At 42.8% G+C, this 20,813-nt stretch overlaps 1 protein-coding gene across 2 annotated transcripts in view; it reads right to left on the bottom strand.

The window, feature by feature from the left end:
• The window catches only part of ANKFY1 (ankyrin repeat and FYVE domain containing 1), a 30,236-nt gene extending 12,795 nt beyond the window's left edge, over window positions 1–17,441 (bottom strand). The window contains exons 1-11 of one of the 2 annotated variants that reach the window (XM_057410734.1): window positions 17,350–17,441; window positions 12,301–12,493; window positions 10,640–10,758; window positions 8,248–8,386; window positions 6,459–6,582; window positions 5,720–5,869; window positions 4,688–4,853; window positions 2,375–2,579; window positions 1,570–1,638; window positions 669–868; window positions 145–242 (exon numbers count right to left, since the gene is read on the bottom strand). In XM_057410734.1, the coding sequence (XP_057266717.1) occupies window positions 145–242; window positions 669–868; window positions 1,570–1,638; window positions 2,375–2,579; window positions 4,688–4,853; window positions 5,720–5,869; window positions 6,459–6,582; window positions 8,248–8,386; window positions 10,640–10,758; window positions 12,301–12,493; window positions 17,350–17,359 (1,473 nt within the window). In that variant the 5' untranslated portion in view covers window positions 17,360–17,441. The remainder of the gene's footprint in view (window positions 1–144; window positions 243–668; window positions 869–1,569; window positions 1,639–2,374; window positions 2,580–4,687; window positions 4,854–5,719; window positions 5,870–6,458; window positions 6,583–8,247; window positions 8,387–10,639; window positions 10,759–12,300; window positions 12,494–17,349) is intronic. The other variant, XM_057410736.1, reaches the window with a different exon arrangement.
• Window positions 17,442–20,813: the final 3,372 nt, after the last annotated feature.

Genomic DNA, 20,813 nt, shown 5'->3' with positions numbered 1-20,813 from the left:
TGATCACTAGTAAATACCTGAAAATATGCAAAAGGCTCAGCAAGCATTCCAACTTGCTTTAAGCTAGTTAGCAGTAAGAGATCTCTGCTTAGTTCTGAAGGGAAATCAGGAAGCTCAGACTAGTCTATTAGTTTCTGCTTTTACCCGTTTGTTTTGGTGATTGACTTTTGCTCCATGCGTGGCGAGGAAGAGAGAAGCTGCCTCGTTGCCAGCACCAGCTGCCCTCTGAAGCAAGCAGTTTCCTAAAGAAAAACCATAAACACTGTTTGGAGTGATATTCCAACCACACTTTGATGCTAACAAGTTTCCTAACACCTTCCCTACTACCACAGAACATCAAATTTGAAGCCAACAAGGAAAATCCTACCTACTAATAGTCCCCTTGCAATGCTGGGCTGTCACAAGCACTATATTCAGCAATTACATCTTCTGAAACTGTAAAGAGGATATTAGGATCTGGCAAGGAGTCCAGATTTTCTGTCACTTCCTGCATGTCAAGCTCAGCTTCAGACTGTCTATGTTCCAGCTCTGGGTAAGCTACTACAACCTACCATTTGTTATGAGGCAAGTACTGCTGAAACCTCACTCAGCTCCTCAGAGTGCAGTTAGCATTAAGCAATTAACTTACAAGCCTTCCACCTACACAGAAATACAAACCTCTGTTTTACCTGTTACTGTGTCTGGAGCGTCTGTATTGCTGCCTCGCTGGATCAACCTTGCTGCAAAACTGTTCTCATCAAATGAGGTTCCATTTACAACAGGGGCATCCTCAAAAGGGTTTACAGACTGATCAGACGATACAGTGATATACTGAACTGCAAGCCACAGAGCTGTGCTTCCTTCATGATCCTTCAGCTCCAAGTCTAGTCTAAAAATAAGAATTAATGTTCCCCAATTTATACCTTAAAAAGTGGTTCCTCAGCGCAGCTTAAGTTTCAAGTGTCTGAACAGCTGTACTAGCTTATCTAACACCTCAGTGACAACTTCTGCTTGCCAAGAAGCCTACTGTAGCTCCAGTTACTTCAGACAGTTTGCAACAACTCTGAAACAAGCTAGACACCTTATAGTAACTACCACATTTAAGCTCATTGCTCCTAGGAAAGCATGGCCCTGGTATATTTGGGCTCCTGCAAATCCTCTCATGTTTGAGTGAACTGTGTACAACTGCATATTCAAGTACAAAGAAACTGAATAAAATGTATATACTTCATCACCCTAAGAAGTCACCTGTATCAGCTTTAAGCAGAACCCAAGCTGAACTCGAGAACATATTCACACATTTTAAGAGTCTTATCACTCCTTTTAAATGCATTACAAATGAAGTTATTGCTAAATTATTTCACCAATCCCTCTTTGAAACAGAGATGCAGATTATCTCCTCTTTACAGTAGGGCACAAACTTACTTGGCATCAGGCATCTTATTATATAAAGCCTTTCCACTTTCGCATCCCAAGCTTATTGTTACCCTTCTTGCATGGCAAAAAGGCACAGAAGAGCTGTTAAACCAGTCTGCGTATCTTCACTGTACAAAGTAACCTCAGTGTATTTTACATTTAAGTGAGACTTACTGCTTGCACTGGAGAAGCTGACTGAATACAGGTTCATTCCTGACCACAATTGACACATGTAGTGGGGTCCTGTAATTGGAGCAAAGCGCAGTTACATTAGTACCAAGACACTAAGATTTTGTCCATGGTCACCAACATGCCCCTACACATTTATGGGGTTAACTTTTGTCTCCAATTTCAGAAGGGCACAAGCACATCTTGAAAGAAAGAGCAATCTACCCTTTTAGGGGATATAATTCCAATTAATTTAGTAGAAGCAACTCTTTAACATAAGAGCTAACCTTCAAGGAAAAAGCAGAAGAGCTTGGCCTACCAGAATTGAGATATACTAGAATTGACATATACTATGCAGAATTGAGATAAATTCTAAGTATAGGAGACAGTGTATTGGCCTAAGTACAAGTTCTATGTACTTCTTTGCCAGCCCAACCTGACCTGTAAAGCAGTTTACAGGCCCAGCACTCCAGACAAACATGCTGCAGAAGCTGGCTCTTTGAGATCATTTCAGTGTCACTTGACAGCTTCAAAGAGAAGTACAGAAATACTACTCGTCATATCAGTTAGCTTGCTTTACTGTTCAGTGATACAATAAGGGCAAAGTAATTGTGTGCCATGTGTTCTAACACAATCAACTCATCCTAGCTTTCTACTGCTGGCTACATTTAATTGGTCATGACAGGGTACCATGCAGTTTGCACAGCCTTCTGCTTTCAGTGCTACCCACAGGTTTCAAACTGTAGCAGGCTGTATCTAATCACTACGATGTGATCTGTTTAACTGGTAGCAGACTTCTCCCAGTATTTACCTTCCTTTGCTGTCTTGCATATTTGGATTGGCTCCTGCCTGTAGGAGGGACTCTGCTATCTGTGCCATCTCTGCCATGACATCTGGCAAATGCTTCTTGGGGCTGTACGAGGCCACAAGGTGCAGAGGAGTATCCTGGTCTCCCAGTGTAGCAGCATTCACACGGGCACCATTTTTAATGAGAAAGTTTGCAGCAAATTTATCGCCTTTTGTGAAACAAAACAAGGTTATTTATGGATATATACTTCATATACCCCCTCTACAAGTGCAGAAAATGGATACATGTGATTTCCCTTCATAACATACAGTTATTTCAATACAAGTGTCTGCTCTTAGAATGCCTTAGCAATAGGTAACTTCAAGAGCACTTCCCTGCAAAGTCAGGGCTAAAATATTTCATAACAACCCCTTGGAAAAAGTGGTCTGCCCAGAGGTCACACGTGATTAATGTTCACACACCAGTTTACTTGTTACAGTGATACTGAGTCTGCTAGTCCCTCTATCAGAATAAACCCATTGCTGCTTTAATGCACAGCTGGACTAACTGTGAGACTAAACATACAAGTAGCTTTTGATCAAGTTACTGTTCCAGGGCACCAGTCATAAGTGTGTAGTTGAAGTTAGTCATCATCTGTTCAGTCTTGCTACACAAACAAGCAATAACACAGCTTTGCTCCTGAGAGTTTAGGCCTCATTATATATGGGATAAAGACTTCAACAGTTCAGATGCACCATGCACAGCAATCTAAGAACTCCCTCTAGAGAGCTTAGAAGTCGGAACTCATCACCACTTCAGTGCACGGAGCACAGATGCAGAGAATCATTTCAGGATAATACCAATTCCCCTTACTCCAAAGATTACTTTGCATAGACATATTCGCAAGTTGCTTGTCCTGAATGCAAGACTGGGGAACAAAGAAGACTGTTCCCCTGTTTAAACAATACAGGTTGCTATATTATTTCTGTTAGCAAAAACCAAAATCCCATTTCCTGGATTCAACTTCTGACATTCCCCCACTCTCCACCGATAAGAAATGAGAATCATGTGGCAAGTTCAGACAACTTGCTTTAGCTCCATTTCCAGAACATGTGATTGTTAACAGTGATTAATTCACTGAAGCTTTGGTTACTGAAAAGCAAGCATTCATTCTCAGAGCTCTAGCTTACACTGAAAGCAGACATTAGAACTAGAGGACAAACACTAGTATTAAGTATGAAGAGCAGCCTGCTGCCATCTCTGGTGCTTCAGAGGGCTGCAGCAATCACAACACTGACCTATGCCTAGAAGGTCTCCTACTGCTGCTGCAGTTTCATTCACAGGATCAGACACCAGCATTACCCTGTTTAGATACGTAGGAGATTAAAGGAAGAAGTTGGGAGCTGTATTTCGAGCTCACACCACTTAAACTATTTCCAACAGTCCAAAACAGCTTGCTAAACAAACAAAACTTATGCTTTTCATTTGTAGCAGTACAACACCTATGAGGTCCAGTCACAGCTCAGGTTCCTGCTGTGCTTGGCTTTCCAGAACAGACAGATCTGCCAAAGGTACCAGTGAAGGCAACTAGTAGCACAAGGCGTTCACTATGGATTTTTAGCAGACTTTGGCCACAGTCCCAAGATGCTGCTTCTCCAAAGCCTTCAGAGTACTGTGGTAGCGGCAACCAGGTCCTACTGTGCTCCAATTCTCCCAAGATGATGCATTCTCCATTTCAATGTGGAGAACAGCTCAAGATAATCAAGTAGCTGTATTCAGACTCCAGTAACTACACTACTATTCATTAGAGCTTTGAAGATATTCAAATTGACATAGAAGCATCTCTACCTGCTCCTCCACTTCTTCCAGTCATTTTCCCTCCCCTAAAACAGCTGTTCAGTAGCAAGAACCCTTACTGTTAACTCTAATCAGAAAGAAGCATATGCTGCATTCAACCCAGGTCTAGAAAAAGGCTTCACAGAATTATCTTGATTTGTGACTAGGCTGTCATGCTTCATTCAACCATTTAGCAGAAAGACATTGTGTTGTCAAATCGGAACACTCGCTACATTTCTTCCTTTAGCACACCATACTTTACTAAATTGCTCTGGATGTCATGTAGTGCCAGTTTCATTCACCAGCCAGCAGGCTGGCTTTCAAGATACCAAATAACTGTTTGTTTGGTTTTAAGTTCAAAGCAAGAAATAAGACAAAGTTCACCCTTGACAATTTTCTAACTGCAATGACTACTAAAGTAACACAGGACTAGACTTTGGAATATGTATTCCACACTGGGAACAACTGCAAGACACAAGGCTTCATATACTATTTACTTACCTCTTTGGATGGCTTTATGTAATAGACTCCAGCCACTCTTGTCTGCCCTATCTACATCAGCCTTGTAGTTGACCAGTGTAGTTGCAATACTCTCCAATCTCTGGGCAAGGGCCAGATCCAAAGCAAGATCTCCATTGTGATCCAATTCATTGAGCTTCCCAGGAAGCTACAACACAAGTTCAGTCAACTGAAATTAGATGTATGTTCACCAGCCCAACAAAATACTCTAAAAGGCTGTCCCAACTACCATGATGTCAGACCTTCATCTCTAATGCAAAATGCTGTGTTGCCTTTAGGTAAGTGCATCTTACACAGGAAAACCATCACAGTAGCATCACCACATAAGATGGTGCTCAATGAGAAACCAAGTTCTGTTTGCAAGCCTTAACTCACACAAAGCAAGGCTACTATGGTCTTAAAAGATGCCACCTAAATATCTTACTCAACATAATACTAGGAAGAATTATTCAATCATTCCTTTAAGAGACTTCAAGTCCCAACTGGATTAGCACCTAAGGGTGCTAAGTACTGCTACAGTCCCAGCCTCCAATTAGGATTTAAGGCAAAGGACTAACTGAATAATACTTAAATAATTCTTCCTTTTCCCTTGCTAGGGGGCAATTTGCCTGCTAGTGTTCATCTGATCAGAACAAAGAGATGTTACCTCAAACATTCAACAGCAGAAAAGCATTTGTACAAAGAAATGATGCTTACTGAACTGCCATGAAGCAGCTAAGTTGACCATTATACCAGTCAGCTTTCAATGTGCATCACAACATCAGCTACTGGATTTTTTTAGATATAATCTGTTGCATGCAAGATGCATTAAAACTCGTGTTATAACTCACTTCTGAATTAAGTCTTTAGGGAGCCTTCACTACTAGCCCCCGTAACAAACACAGAAGTAGCTATGGCAGTAATAATCATGCCAATAGGAATTAGCCACAAAAATACAACAACATTCAGACTGTTAGAAACTAGTCATATGAAACACCAAATTCCAGAAGATAGGTCAAGTCAGTCTCACTGTACCTGTGAATCCATTTCAATAAGATACAAAAAGACTACATCTTCTCTCTCAACTTTAATAGCCTTATGCAAAGGATATTCTGTCTTGGACTTGAACATTTTATACAATAATTGAGCACTCATGCTGCTGAAGTCTTCCTTACGTAAATCATCCTAGAAGCAATAAAAAAGGGTAAGTAATACTCCTGTTTTCTTTAGAAACAAAGTACCGCACAATAATTATGACATTTACAAAACAAGTTCAGTTAAAAGCTCCATTTTGATAACATCACAAGCAGCAGGAACAATCCAAGATAGCCCTTTTAAGACTAGGAAGAAACACTCAGAAGTTTTACATCTTACATTTTAGTTTCAAGATCCGTTAGTGACTTTTTTCTTCCCTTTTTTTCTAATATACATGACAAACAACACCTGGTATCAAAAGCATATATTATAAATAAGACAGATGGGAAAAGTCACTCCTGCCTCAGAAGCAGCCCCTTGGCTCACAACAGAAGGAAAGACAGGTAGATTTGACAGCTTTTTACCAACTCTGTTGCTCCTTGCAAACCTGCAAGGGTCAGCATAACTTTCAGTGACTAAAGTGATCTATTACCAGGAATCAAGTAATCCCCATCCTAACTGGAATGCTTGAATACCAGCATACCAAAAACCACTCCTGTAACAGTACAGCAAGTTATGAAAAATTCTACTGGTTAAGTTCCTATACTCTGTAAGCACTTTTCCTCCTGACAGTACTTACCCAGTGACTGGCAATTATCTCAGCACAATAGTTGAGCAGAGTGCCAGCATTTAGCTCCTCAGCAGTCTGATAGAAACGAATGCAGTTCCTGACATTAACAAGTGACATAACTCCTTTTTCACATCTGTCAAAATAGGAAATCCAGAACTCAGTTATCAGGACACAGCTTTACTGTAATCATTCTCCCATGCTGTAACAGGGTACTATGGACTTTTATCCTAAACACTACTAGAAAATGGCTTGACCTTGGTTTAGTAGGAGGCTAAGCAGCATGACCATACTGTGATCAGCAGCCTTGTAAGACAGCTTCTGTAAGAGCAGAATCCTATCAGAGTCGCTGCTGCTCCTTGTCAGATGGCTCTGTCTTATCAGAAAGCATGGCCACGGGTGCTCGTTGATAGGCTGGGGGTGAACAGAAGACAGCAGCATGCCCAGGTGGCCAAGGCAGCCAACAGCATCCTGGCTTGGATCAGCAACAGTGTGGCCAGCTGGACTAGGGCAGTAATTGTCCCCTCTACTCAGCACCTCAAATACTGTATTCAGTTTTTGGCTCCTCTCTCCAAGACAGACATGGAGGTGCTGGAGCAGGTCCAAAGAACACCAACAAAGCTGGTGAAAGGTCTGGAGCACAAGTCTTGTGAAAAGCAGCTGAAGAAATTAGGGCTGTTTACCCTACAGAAAAGGAGGTTCAGAGGAGACCTTCTCACTCTCTACAGCCACCTGGAAGGAGGTTGTAACAAGGTGGAGTCCCTCTCTTCTTCCAAGGAAGAAGTGACTGGACAAAAGGAAATGACAGACTTGGCAGTGCTAGGTTAACAGCTGGACTTGACAATCTTAAACACCTTTTCCAGCCTAAGTGATTTAATACCTACAAAGGCAATTACTAATAGCATACTGTACATGGACCTGCCACTTGATTACCATGACCAGACAACAGCTGAGGAATGTTTCAGTAGTACTACATGAAAACAGTTTTAGGCTCATACAAAACCTGAAGGCACTTTTAGCATTGGCCTTACAGATGTCAACTTTGTTCAGAAGACCTGACAGCAATTTACTTTCCCTCATGTTGAATCATACATCATAGATTATGAGTGCCATGGACTGCTACAGGCCCAGACACCCCTTGGGCAAAGTATTATTATAGGAAAGGGCACTTTATCTTTGACTAAACTCAAGGCTCTGAAGTTGTACAGAACTTGAGGTTTCAGTTTGTACATTCAGGATTCTTACTAACTGTAAGTGGTTATTCAGAACACTCCGTATGTTCAAGATAACAAGACAGACCCTACTAGAATGCTGCAGTCATTCTCTCTTCAAAATGGCAAAGAACTGTACTGTTATGTTAACCTTCTTTTTGAAGAAGGTTGCCACCAAGATGCACATAACTGCTATTCAAGTTTATTTTTCACCTGTAGTATTTTACTATTCCAAGCCACTTGCCATTAACTCTTCTTAGCATTCTCTTCAACAATGCCTTTCCTGCAACCCTCCAGAGCTTGTTACTAATATACTGATCTCTGCTTCCTCTTAATGCCAAATGAGGGTTATTAGTTTGACTGAGAGAGGAACTAGAAAATAAACACACAAGCCATGAGAAAAACTGCTCCAGTTTAACTGTAGCGCAAGGCTGCACTTCCCATGACAAGCTCAGTGTCATGCTGTATTATTGAAACCTCAAGACTTTGAAAAAGCAGGATTTTATTCAACTGCCAGCAGCTATCATCTTCTTTCCAGTCAAACAAGGCTGAAGAGTTCAAGAAGATTCACTGTATTTACCAAGACCCACCTTTCCCTAAGCAGCTGGAGCTGAAATTTATTTGCTAGTTTCATAAGCTCTGTCAAGAAGATATCATCTTCTCTTAGCTCCAGCTCATCTGTGTAGATCCACCGCAGCATTGCCATGGTTACCTCTGGGTCAGCATCTGCTACAGGGAGCAACAGGGATTAATAAAACACTCAAGCAATAAACCCCTATTCAAGTAGTTGCTATTCCTCTGACTGCTGAAGTCACAGCTACCATGAAAAAGAGACAGTCTTGATGAAACAGTACTACTTTAGTTCAATCAAAATGTCAAAACTGGTCAGAAGTTGAAACTAAGAACAATGCTGGCACCAAGCAGGAAAAACATTTTTCCATTGGAACCCTGTGCAGAATGCAGGGAGCCCTGCAACATCTCCTACCTGCTACACAAATATTGCAGAATTAGGGACCAGCGGTGCCCCTTTAAAGTCTTTGGCCCCTCATGTATGGCTCAATCCACATCTGTATTTGGCAAGCACAAATGCCCTTTTCAATTTAAGAATCCTCCCTCTTCTATTATAACTTGTGTTATGAACTACTGCATTCCAATAAAGGTACTTACACCTTGGTAATGACTACAAACTACTCAGAAATGCTGGGAACCATTTCTAGGAAAGATGCAGAAGTGTCAATGTCAGAAGCTGGTTAGATTTTAGAGTTTGCAACACTCATCATAAGCTTTTTTACACAGCAAGAAAAGCCTACACCATAGGACACAAAGACACGCAAGCCCAGTGGCCAGGAAACTTACCAGAAGTATAGTGACAATCCTATTTACAAGGGTGTAGATGAGAATTACTCCACAACATCAGATCAGACTAATTATAACAAAACACATCATACATTCAGAAAAGTATCACGAGTCCCTTAAACTGGTTTTGTTTGTTTTAAAATCAAAACCATACATGTTTAAAGACATAGGAATACCCATTCTAACACATCTCCTTCCCCAGAGATTTCAGTAAGGCAAATTTATCTTTTGTCAAACTTGATCAGCAAACCCACTAGATGTAATAGTAGCTCTGCCTTGCCAGAGATAACTTCATTTTCTCCCTCCCAACAAGAGGGCCTGTGTTCACCTCTTCCTGCACTTCTTAAAGAGGGGAAAATTTTGCAGATTACATGAACTCTAAACCCACTCAATCTTAAATGCTGCCTGTATTCTGAAGTTAGGATTCAGATAATCATAGCTTGCAAGTTGTTAAGAGAACCTCTTAAGAAAACCATGATAATCTTTAGGGCACAGCATGTTGCTTGCTACAGCTACTTCATAACCTAATCCTTGTGCCATTTATCAAATTCTACTAAAAAAAAATCCATTTTGCACAGTGAAAGTATCATTTATTAGCACTTATGAAGCACTTTAAGCATCATTCTATAATAGTGTTTGCATTGTTAAGCATGCGAGACTGCAGTTACATCTGAGATTCACAGATCGGCTTAAACATGGAGCTAGAAGCGCTATGGACTGCCGCTTGCAACAAACTAAGAATTAACATAAGAGCTTTTTGGTAATCATCTTCTGTTAGCACAGCGCTCCTTGGCATCTGTTCTCCCGTGGCTGCACAAGGATCCATAAATCCTTCTGCAAGAAAGCCTATGCTGTCTCATAAAACTACCTTGCTGTGACCTGCTTCTTTCCAGTTTGTCTGCACTTAGGATTCATGAGGTTAAGTGCAGAAAGTGAAAACAATACTTAATATTCAACATGCCAGGCAGCAAACCTGCTTAGCTTCACATCTGGTCTTATTGCTCACAAATTAATTGTATAAGACTCTTCTATCCTGTTAAGTACAGAAAAGCCTGTCATGAGGTTAAATGTGCAGAAACACTGCCCAGTTGAAGTACATACAAGAAACAGCTACAGCAGAACAAAACACTGTCTTGTTGAAGACAGTCTTGTAGAAAACTTCTCTTCCTCACCCATTTTGCAAAGGTATCAAGGTGCCCAAGTAAATACCTCTTTAACCACACACCAGTATTTGTACTCCTTTCCCACTATGATAACCAGAAGCAAGGCACTTCCACAACACTTTAGAGAAAATTACGCACACTATCTCAAAAGCCCTGTCCTTAGAAAGGAAGAAGTCAAGCTCTTCATATAGATCGGGTTTTCATTATGTCTAAATGACTCTAGAATAAAGACAAACAGGCCACCATTCTCAACCCCAGTTAATTAAAGAGAGAGAAGGTAGGCTACTGATTTAACTAGCACTAGCACCAAAATAATAAGAGTACCACCATATTGCAGAGACAGAGCAACATCGTTCATGGATTAAGCACAACATTTTGGGGACAGTAGTAGTCTGAAAGGTACATAAGTAACCTTTTCCCAACAGGCATCCTAAAGAACTGAAGCATCTAAGCAATGACTGACCTGACAGATCCAGCTCCTCTGTTGAGGCAAGGTTGGCAAGACTCCACGTGTCACTGCGTGCCGCCAAGACAAATTTGTGAGCGCTGATGTGCTTGTCCCCAACCTTTATCTTCAGATCACTGATAAGAGAAAAAAGCATATACATGTACAATACAGACTTGCCCTTTGCTTGGATATGTACACATTCAGCATCCCCACAGTACCTGTGTCCCAGTATCCACATTTAGGTCCAAGCTGTTTGAGACATGAAAACACATTGACTTGGTTAAGCAAAATATGTCGTCAAATGACAATTCTTATCCTTCTAGTGTCAATCATTAGTACTTAAAGCATTTGTGGGTTTTTGTGCCTTTTAAACATTTCAGAATAAACTGCAAGGGAATTGCTGTAGAAGGTAGGAAAATCCAACAATATTGAGGTTAAATATGTTGCAGTGTCCATTCTAATACCATCAGCTGAGCACCAATGGATTCAGGCAAGACCAGCAAGATAACAAACAATGTTTGACAGTAGTCTGAGTACAAGGCAGACTTCCAAGAATCCCCAGTTCCCAGAAGCCCATCTGTCAAGAGCGCTGATTTCATCCTGACCCCTTTAACATCAGGTTACCCTCTGCAGTTAGAAAGTACCTGCCCTGTTTAAAGTCCCACAGTTCTGACTGTGTAGGTGCACTTTCCCAGCTCACTTGCTAAATGCAAGCACAACTATGAACAACAGCACAACAGAGAGATGTTTCTTAACAAAATTCATACTGGAACTTGCTCCCTTTCTCAATTTATGACTTCTAGGTCCTTTTATACCACTGTTCTGTATCTTTAAAACACAAAAGCTGAATAAAAAATAAAGTGAACCAACTCTTCTGACATATGCTGCCTAAGAAGTCTTTTACCCAGCATGCTGTAAGTTCTTACCAGGCACAGAACATTTTCTCAGGCAGGCTCATGAGCTGTTAGGGGAAAGAAACTTTCATCAAAACTATACATTTTCCCCTTACACAACCAAACTCCTTTACTGTAGTCACATTTTTTTCAGTAATAGCAAAGAAACTGATGTCACTGTAGTCTCTGAACTAGCTCGGTTGAGGGATCTAGAGTACTGAAGCTGATCCTTAATGTGCCTATGGAAAAGAAACCATTAAATCTGACTTTGTGTTGCAATTCAAAAATACAGTATTATTTATACCACTAAGTCACATGTATCATTAAGACCTGTTACATCCTACAACCAGATAAGCCAATTTGATCAGGCTTCTTTACACACAGTAGGAGTATAGAACTGTTATCAAGGACATGCCCTTTTAAGAAAAGAGGGTTTTCCAGCTGGTAGGAGATATACTGTGTAATTAATCCACCAACTAGGTATAGATCAGTTTAAAGTAACCTCTGTTCAAAGAAAGCTTTCCTGTTGATGGTGAAGATGGTCAGTTTTCTTTAAACTCATCTCAAATGTCAGGCTCAGATGAAATTCTACTTGGTGCTCTTGATTTGAGAACTGGATTCATTCTGCTACCTGATCTTGGCAAGCTCTTCCAACAGCAACCGAGGACACTATTCATACCAAGCAGTAGAGAAAGAATTTCCCTTGTTTAAGACAGTACCTACTGCAGTCTATAACATTGAAGGCTTCTGTAATGCTCTTTTCCCCAGGAAAGAATTTCTTACCTGTACTGCTCCTGCTGATAGAGTTCAGCTACAATGGCAAGAAGTCGACTGATGAAGGTGTCACTGGCATTGTCTTGGTTAGCCTCAGCAGCCAGGAGATTGCATTTCCTTTCTGTATCAACTAGCTTCTTCTGCAGCTTTACATACTCCTGGCGGAGAAGCATCAGGTGCTTTTCCAGCTTGGCCACCTCCTCTGCAGAAGCACACAGTGTTACTACAAGCTGAAACATGCACACCCTTCTTTTACATCTTGAGGGTAACTTAACCCTACAAGGACATTATGCACATAGTTTAATCATGGAACACTCCAGGAAGAGTCTCTCCTCTTCCACATTAATTGATCATCCCACCCCCAATACTAAACCTTTGATTTTATATCACTGCTGGCCATAAACACATCAAAAATCACCAGAACACAGCCACTTACAAAGAAATTCCCTGCATCCTGCCCAGTCAGGAATGCCATAAGCTTTCAAAACATGGGAGACCACGACTGTTGGAACTACGGTGTGGCAGAGGACTAACTCTAGTTCTTATAATTTTTTTCAGTTAGTTAAGATACTGTTTAACTTTACAGTTGAGGCATCAGCCACAAGCGAGCATTAGAACAGTTGCTGATGTACCACATCTCCCTCAGAGTACTTAACTGACCTGTTCAGAACTCCTCACCCACACTGTCAGCTAAGAGAAAGTCAAGAAATGGCCAAAGAAAACAGATTATCCCCAGAATCTGGATGTTAAAAGTCAGTCGAAAAAACAGGTAAGACTACTTACTGCAGCACACACACATTCCTCCCATCAGAGGCAGTGCACATCACTATGCAGAGATTAGAAAACTCTAATCACTGCTGGGACAAAACAGGTGTTTAAAATCAGTCCAACTTATGAATACTTATGTATGGATAGCTGCAAAGACTATCTGTAGCTATCAGGCACTGTGCTTCATTATTTCCCTCATCATTAAGATGATTTTTCAAATAAGGTACAAATCCAAAACCAGTCCTAAAATGAGGTGGCATGGAGGAAAAAATTGGAAGTTAACCAATGATTTTAAGTGTGAAAGCTCCTCCAAGGTTACTCCCCACCAGCCAGGAATTCGCTGTTTAACAGTTTTCCCTCAAATATTTAGTAAATGCCAGCACTACAAACAATGAGAACTGAGACCTGTTAACCAGTGTTTTCTCCTTGTAGAGAAGTTCAACAGCACAGCTGACCTTGGCCTTGCCCCAACACAGGTCCCCAGTGCAGAGCATCCTGCTGCAGCTCAGCTGAAGACAGAATGCCTCATTTAGTCTTTCCTCTGTAGACTGCCACAGCAAACACTCCCTTATTAGTCTTTTAACAACTACTATAATGGATAAACAGAAGGTAATTTACCCTATTTTACTCTTGAGTTAATACTATTTAAGCAGGCCTGGCAGTGTACTTCCTTCAACAGCCTTTATTTAATTTCACTCTTTAAAAGTTAATAGTTATTATCTCCTTTGGGATACTTCCCATATTCTATTGATATACTATCATTTCAGAGTTGTGCTACCAATATCACTCCACCCCTTAAAAAGAGTTTAAAATTCTGCTCTGGTTTTTCTATCTAAAAACACAGTTTTCATGTTCCTCGAAACAGAAGGACATGCCTCTTCAGTAACAGCTCCCTCCCAACTGATTCATAAGGAAGGTGGCAGGGGTGGCACAATGCAAGCCCTACTGTTACAGAAGGAAGGGCAAGGCTTTGACAGGAGCCAAGAGTGAACACTGAAAGACACTGAGAACTGTGCCCAAAATTAATGTGTGAACACCAGCACTGTTCACACAGTGAGATTTTTAGGTGCTGTACAAATTCAAATGCTAACAATAAGAAGTCACCTGCTGAGCCTCATGGCATTTATCAGATTAAAGAAACACTGCATCTGCCAGCCAAACAGTGAGTGTGAAGGTGGGAATAAAGGATCAGCACCAAAAGGTAACATCTCAAATGCTGTCGTTTTACCAAGTCAGCTCACTGGCTCCAAATTACTCTGCAGTCAACAGGACGCAATGCAGAACTATCCTAGACCCTCAAGCTTAAGCTTGATGCATAACCAACAATCAAGTTGTCTTGGATATCCCTGGAAGCAGCAGTGACAATCACTACCAGCAGTGAAAGTACCTCAAAGAGCTGAAGCTTTGAGAGATCTTGTTTTCAGATTGACAGCATCCACCTCCTGCAACCTCAGCAAGAGGGACTGCTATGTATTTGCTTACTCTAAGCATTAGAAGAGCTGGTAAGAGTTTCTCCTATTCCACACGACAACATGCACAGCAGTTGTGTAGCAGCTACTACTGCACACTTGCAGACAATATCTGATTTTACAGCACATTTCAAGTGCACATTCAAGACAGTCCTCAATGTCCACTCAATCAACATCCACTACAAAAGAGCAAAACCTCAGGTTTTCCCTGCATACTGTTCATTTAAAGAGTGGCTTAAAGTAAGAAATGCTTTAAAAGTGGAACCTGATCAATCTCAGGTAGAAGCACCACCTCTAAACAAACAGCACCACAACTCCGGGTTTACTATTTATAGTCCTCAATTTTGGAAGAGGGGAGAAGCAGCATCACTTTTAAAAAACCCATGCAGAATGACCACTGCATCTTCAAGCTGGCAATAGTTTTCATGGAGTGCCTATTATTACCAGTCCACATTATGTATAACCATTCACCTGACTGTCTCTCAAGTATACAGCACAACTCCTGCATGCACACACACATCTAATCAAGATCTTTCATCAAGACCCTGAAAGGACAGCCTCACTAGGAGATACCAGTCAGTCTCTGGCTAAACATCCAATCCACATGTATCAGTGAGGAGGATGCCCGGGTTCAGACGAGAGGCACACACGAAGTGACTCCTCTTCTGAGCCCACATTGCAGGTACAGGGCACATGGCTGGACAAGAAAAGCAGTGTTTGTTAACAGCTTTCCAGCAGACAGTCTAGCATCCAGAAGAAGTTTATATTCCATATCAAAGACTTCAAAGAGGACTTCAGAAAAGGCTACTTTTCTTGTGAGAGAAGGCACAAAGTATTTTAAAGCAACTAGATACCTAATCGAAAGAGATAAGTAGGGAGGCAACAGGCAATGGGGTGACAGATAACATGTACCAACAACTAGAGGGAGGGTCTAGTGGAATCCATGACATTGCCCATCAGCAGCAGTCACTGAAGCAATATGGAGATATCTTTGTACATTTATGAAGCGCATGTGAGTGAAATCTATTTTTCTGAAATATTTCCTTTCCCCCTGAAGCCAGGTCCACCCTCCACTGCTCCACACTGACCTCATCTCCCCCAGCCTGTACAAGTCACAGCTTTCTTGTTCCCTCTCATTCCCTCTCAATTCCCTCCTGATCTGTACTTGACAACCACCCCGAAGTACTACAGCAAAGTACCCTGCTGCTTTAGATTCAAACGTTAACCCAGTGCTCCCTGCATGTAATCTAGTATCCTGCTACTGCTGGTACAACACTCCTCCAATAGTTACAAAGGCAAGCTCAGCTCTTGCCTTTATAAACTGTTCTATCAACTTCTAGCTATATTGTAATTGCAGTAATCTAATTCAGCACTTCTGTACACAGAGACAACACTTTCATAAGAAAGATCCCCTCAGCTTCTGAGCAATGACCACAAGCTTGACCAGCTCCCTCCCCTAATAAAGCTTCACTTCTCAGCTGACTCTCCAATATCATCTGCTCTTACCTAGGTAGTAAGTGTTGCTGCAGACAGGTACTTTGTTTGAAAGGACAGAATGAGCCCCCCCTCCCAGACATCATAAGGAACTGAGTGGAGATTGCTACAACTACAGTTTATTACTACTGCTCATGCAGGATCACTCACTGGTCTAGCACTTTTCTTTAGCCAAAAGATCACAGAATTCCTTGAATTAGGGAAGAGCCTTTAAGTACAGATGTCTGAAACAGGACTTGCATCACATGCAGGCTCATTCTGCAGAGCAGGACCCTGACCAGACCATTCAGGATTGCAGTGGTAACAGTTTCATCACCTGAAGACAACTTTGACATCTAATACCCATCAGAACTGTGCTACCAAGGCTTAAAACCAAACCCAAGAGGCTGTTCTGCTAAATACAAAACAGTGGTATTTCAGCACATGAAACGTTAAGAATTGCTCTAAGGATGTATTAAACCAGCTGGACTGCAGCATCCTCTCAGCTGATGCGTGCCTGTAGTTCCTCATCTGCTCCATCCTAGTTAATTTTCCACAAGTGGTTTTAAAACTCTACCACTGTCTGAGAATTGAGAGCCAAAGTCTGTGCTTTGAGACTGGAAGATGGAGCCTTGGTTTCCTTTGTAACTTGGGGCATTTCTGCTCATTTTGCCGACTCAGTTTCCTCCGGGGAGGAAAAGAGGAAGCTTCTGTCTTGCAGAAAGGAGTAGGACTGCACAAATCCAAGCGGGTTTTTCTCAAATCCCATTACCTCACTGAAATTAGTTTAGAAACGGTGTCACCGATAGCCTCCAAGCAAACCGCAAGCAGCCTAGGAGTTCTGCAGGTCTCACCGGAGCCCGAATTTGACAAAAGGACGCCCGCCAGCAGGTGGCCGGAGCTGCAGCACGGTCCCTCCGCCCTGTTCCGAGGAAAGCCGCTGCCCCTCGGCTCTCCTCACCCCGCCGAGCGCCCCTCAAACCAGCAGCATCACCCCGCCCCACTGCCCAAGTGCGGGGAGCGGCCAGCGGGATGTCCCGGCGGGGTCCCCGCAACAACCCAGAGCCACCGCTACCCCATGGGACAAAGGCGCAGCGCCAGGCCCGCCCTGCCCCAGGTGGGTCAGCCCGCAGGACCACCTCACACCGCTTCTCATTCATGCAGGGGGCGGCCTGCCCCACCCCACCCGCCGCGGGCAGGGCCGAACCCGTCGCACCGAGGGTGCGAAGCAGCAGCCGCACGGGGCGGGGGGGAGTTGTCCCCAGTTCCCTGCGGGCGGCGAAGCCATCCCGGCCGGCAGAGCTCACCGTGTACCCGCCCGGCCCCTGGCCGGGGCTCCCCCCCTCACCTTCCGCCATGTTGGGTCCGGGGCCGCAGCTCTCGCGAGAGCCGCCGCCCGTCCCGCCACACAGAGCCAAGAGCTCTCGCGAGACTGAACGCGACCGCGACACCCCCTTACCCGGGGCTCACCGCTTTTATACCGCGGCTGCTCCCGCCCGGCCCCGGCCCCGGCCCCGCCCCCGGGCAGCGCGGGGGTCCTGCCGGTGCCGCTCGGCGGCTGTTGAGCAGCGGGATGGCGGCAGAACGGGACGGGACGAGCTGGAGGAGAGCGTCAACTGGATCTGTGCCCAGTGGGTAAAACGTGGTTGAATGTGGAGACAGGCAGTGGCCAAGTAACAGTAAGATCGTGTTCTCAAGCCATGTGCACTGCATAGCTGACCCTCGACTGTGGGCATTGCTCCTCATCTTTGGTGCCAGCATGCAACTGAAATGCCAGAATATTCTACACTGATCCAACAGCATCATTTGTTTCCCTGAAAGATCAAATCTCAAACACGTTTGCACGTACCATGCACAGCGTTGCCTTACAGACAGAATTCTCTTCCGACATTGCCACTAAGTCATCTTTGAGAAGTTGTTTGCCTCGTCTTTGTTTCCTGTGAAAGCACAGCTAGGCCTGGGGCAGCCAGACTGCAGTTTTCTGGAGGCATCATGATGCACAACCCATCCCATTTGACACAGCTCGGTGACAAGTGTGTATGACTTGACTACATAGCTAACGCACCGCTGCATTATGGGTGCTATCGATCACCTGGAGGAACTGTGAGGCAACAGTTATTACTGCTGATCACATTTAGGATTAGCTGAGTTTCTGAGTGACAACAGAGATCAGACAGCAAACTACTACTGTGTGTTACATGTGGGAAATTGGCAATCTCATCTGTTGAGGGTTTGCCTATGCAGGAAGCTGCCTTACTGCCACCTTAGTTTAAAATCCAAGCACCTTCTGGTTTGGTTTGCAATCCCTTTTACATGCTTCTGAAAATACACAGACATTACAAGGACTTTGGTGCTCATGTTTGCATTGTGGTGGCACCGTACCAAGAGCAGTGCACCAGATGGGACAGACACAAAAAAAATCCACCCCCCCATCAGCCTCCCCAAAAACCAAAATACACATATAATCACTTCAGAATTAAATGTTCTCCATTTATTGAGCATCTAGTTTCAATCAGCATTTTCTAGGCATCACAGCAGGAAAGAACTTTAGCATGACAGCTGAGCAGCCCTTCTCATTTTTACAGAGGTCTTCCCTGATGTGCAAGGGGCAGCATGGAGACATATAAAAAAGGAATTAGGATGTCCATACTTGTTTGATGCTTATTAAAATTCCACGCTTTGCTTTCCCTTCTCCCCCAGTGATGCAGTGTTGTCTGGAAAGCAGGCCACAATGTGGTAAGAGGAAAAAACAGCACAAAAAACTCAACCATAATTACAAGCCTCCAGGGAACTACAAAGAGTATTGATGACCCAGTACACTGACAGCCTAAGTAAAGCAGAGTTGATACAAGACCTTGGTACAAGTGAAACTGAGTAAGAATGCTGGTTAACTTGTCGTTCAACAAGTATTCTAGTCTTACATGTACGTACAACATCTCTTCAGCGGTGTTCCTAACTTGAGGCTAAGCAGAAACTTCTGGTTGCATCAGTGACCATCACAGCCAGATGCCTCTCGTGTGTGGGGCAAGAGCAAACAAAAAGCCAACTGCATTCACAGAGAGGTCAGACAGGCCCTTTCCCTGCTAGAGGCTTTCTATAATGTGGGTGTTTAGCACCAGACTCCCAGCTCACTCCTTCCTTTAAACATCCAGCATCAGCCATACCTGCAAGCTTGTACATCTTAACAGTATCCCACAGAAACATTCCTTCCTTTGGGGTATGTGGGTCATGGAAATCACAAACCATCTGGGCAAGAAATGAGAAAAATAAAGCTTTAAACTATTTGGTGAAGTTTACAGATGAGCCTGTTGTGATACTCAGGAAGACAAAACAGAGAACACTGTTGAACTTGCTGAGAGCAGCAAGTTCCAGTTACCTTGAATTGCTGCCAAGTCTCTAGCTACACTGCGGAAAGGGAAAGGCAAAGGCAGGCAGCCCTGGTGGGAAGAAGTCCACTGCTAGGTTTAGGAAGAGAAGAGTAGCTTCTTCCCAGTATTTTGTTCAGGAAAAGAATGGCACTGTGCCAGGGGAATTCTACACAGTCCAAACTCTTAGATAAGTGAAGAAGGGGGAGCCAGCTGGTGGGAAAGAAACATCCTCACAAGCAGTTTCAGACAAGCACTCCAGCAGGAAATAACACCAGCTATTCTCTCTGGGCACTAACAGCGCTGAAGTACTGCACACAGCTGCCTGCCTACACGAGCAGGCTATCCAACTAAAAGCTAATTTAACTACGGATTTCTCAAGATAATTAGTTACCCTATACATAAATGTGAACATTAAACACATCTGTGTTTATCTACACTGCCTATAGGAAGAATACCTTTACTTGTAAGTCATCTCATACTTACTAAATGGCTTTTTTTTTTATCCCCTATGGCTGTCTTGCCTCTAGTGACCATCATCTCCTTCCACCCCAGCCCACCCCTCAAGAAACCTGTAATACAGTACTGTGTAGAGCCTTTTAGTATTTCATGTTGCACAGCAACCTGAAATAAAGTCCAACCAGCTCACAAATTAGTGCTGAAGGCTTCTTACAAGATGACTGTAACACTGTAACTCTTGTTTTATTAGTGGGTTATTCAGTGCTGTTAAAAGCTGTAGTAAACCTGTGACAGAGCAGAGAACAGTCAAGTAGTTGCAAGTTCATCTACAGAGTTTCTTTGGTAGAAAGGTATTTCAGGTAGGCTTGGAGAACTCCGATTAGCAGGTACTCTGGGATGGATGAGTATTTGCTCACTGAAGGGTAAAATATAGTTACAATAGGAAGAAAGGTGTGACTTTTGTTTGCTTTTTAATTACTCCAAGATGAAATACAGAATGTCACATTCAAAAGTGTTTGCTGACATTATGTTGTTGAAGATGGTCAGGTAAGTTGTGCTCCCACTGCAGTTACCTTTCCTATTCAGACACGCAAGACAGCCAGTTTGACACATTGTTATTGGAAAAAATTATATTTTGGAAGAACTCACTACAGAAGGTGACAGAATTCCAAAAAAATCAAATTACATGAAAATATACATCGCAATTTTCTTTGTACATTAGGTGAGGAAAACTCTGAAGTAGAAGGCAAAGAATATGAAGCGCCACAGAAGAGAGAAAAGGGAAAAGGAGGGAAGCTATTTTTGATACCAAACCCAGAAGTAGTTAGTTACTTGAAAAGCCTACAGATGTGCATGCTTGAACTCAACCTTGAGAAAAAACAAGCCTCCCATATGCACCTCCCGCCCCACAGACAGGCAATGAAAAAGGCAAAAAAGAAGAATTCACCCATAAAAAGCAGCTCATTCCTACCTTGGACTAACTTAGTCA

Source organism: Pezoporus wallicus, unplaced genomic scaffold, assembly GCF_028554395.1.
Source record: "Pezoporus wallicus isolate ANWC-B61680 ecotype Strahan unplaced genomic scaffold, APGP_CSIRO_Pwel_v1 contig_8705, whole genome shotgun sequence".
Taxonomy (NCBI): domain Eukaryota; kingdom Metazoa; phylum Chordata; class Aves; order Psittaciformes; family Psittacidae; genus Pezoporus; species Pezoporus wallicus.
The sequence above is the reverse complement of the archived record's forward strand: the minus strand, read 5'-3'. Positions and strand labels throughout refer to the sequence as shown.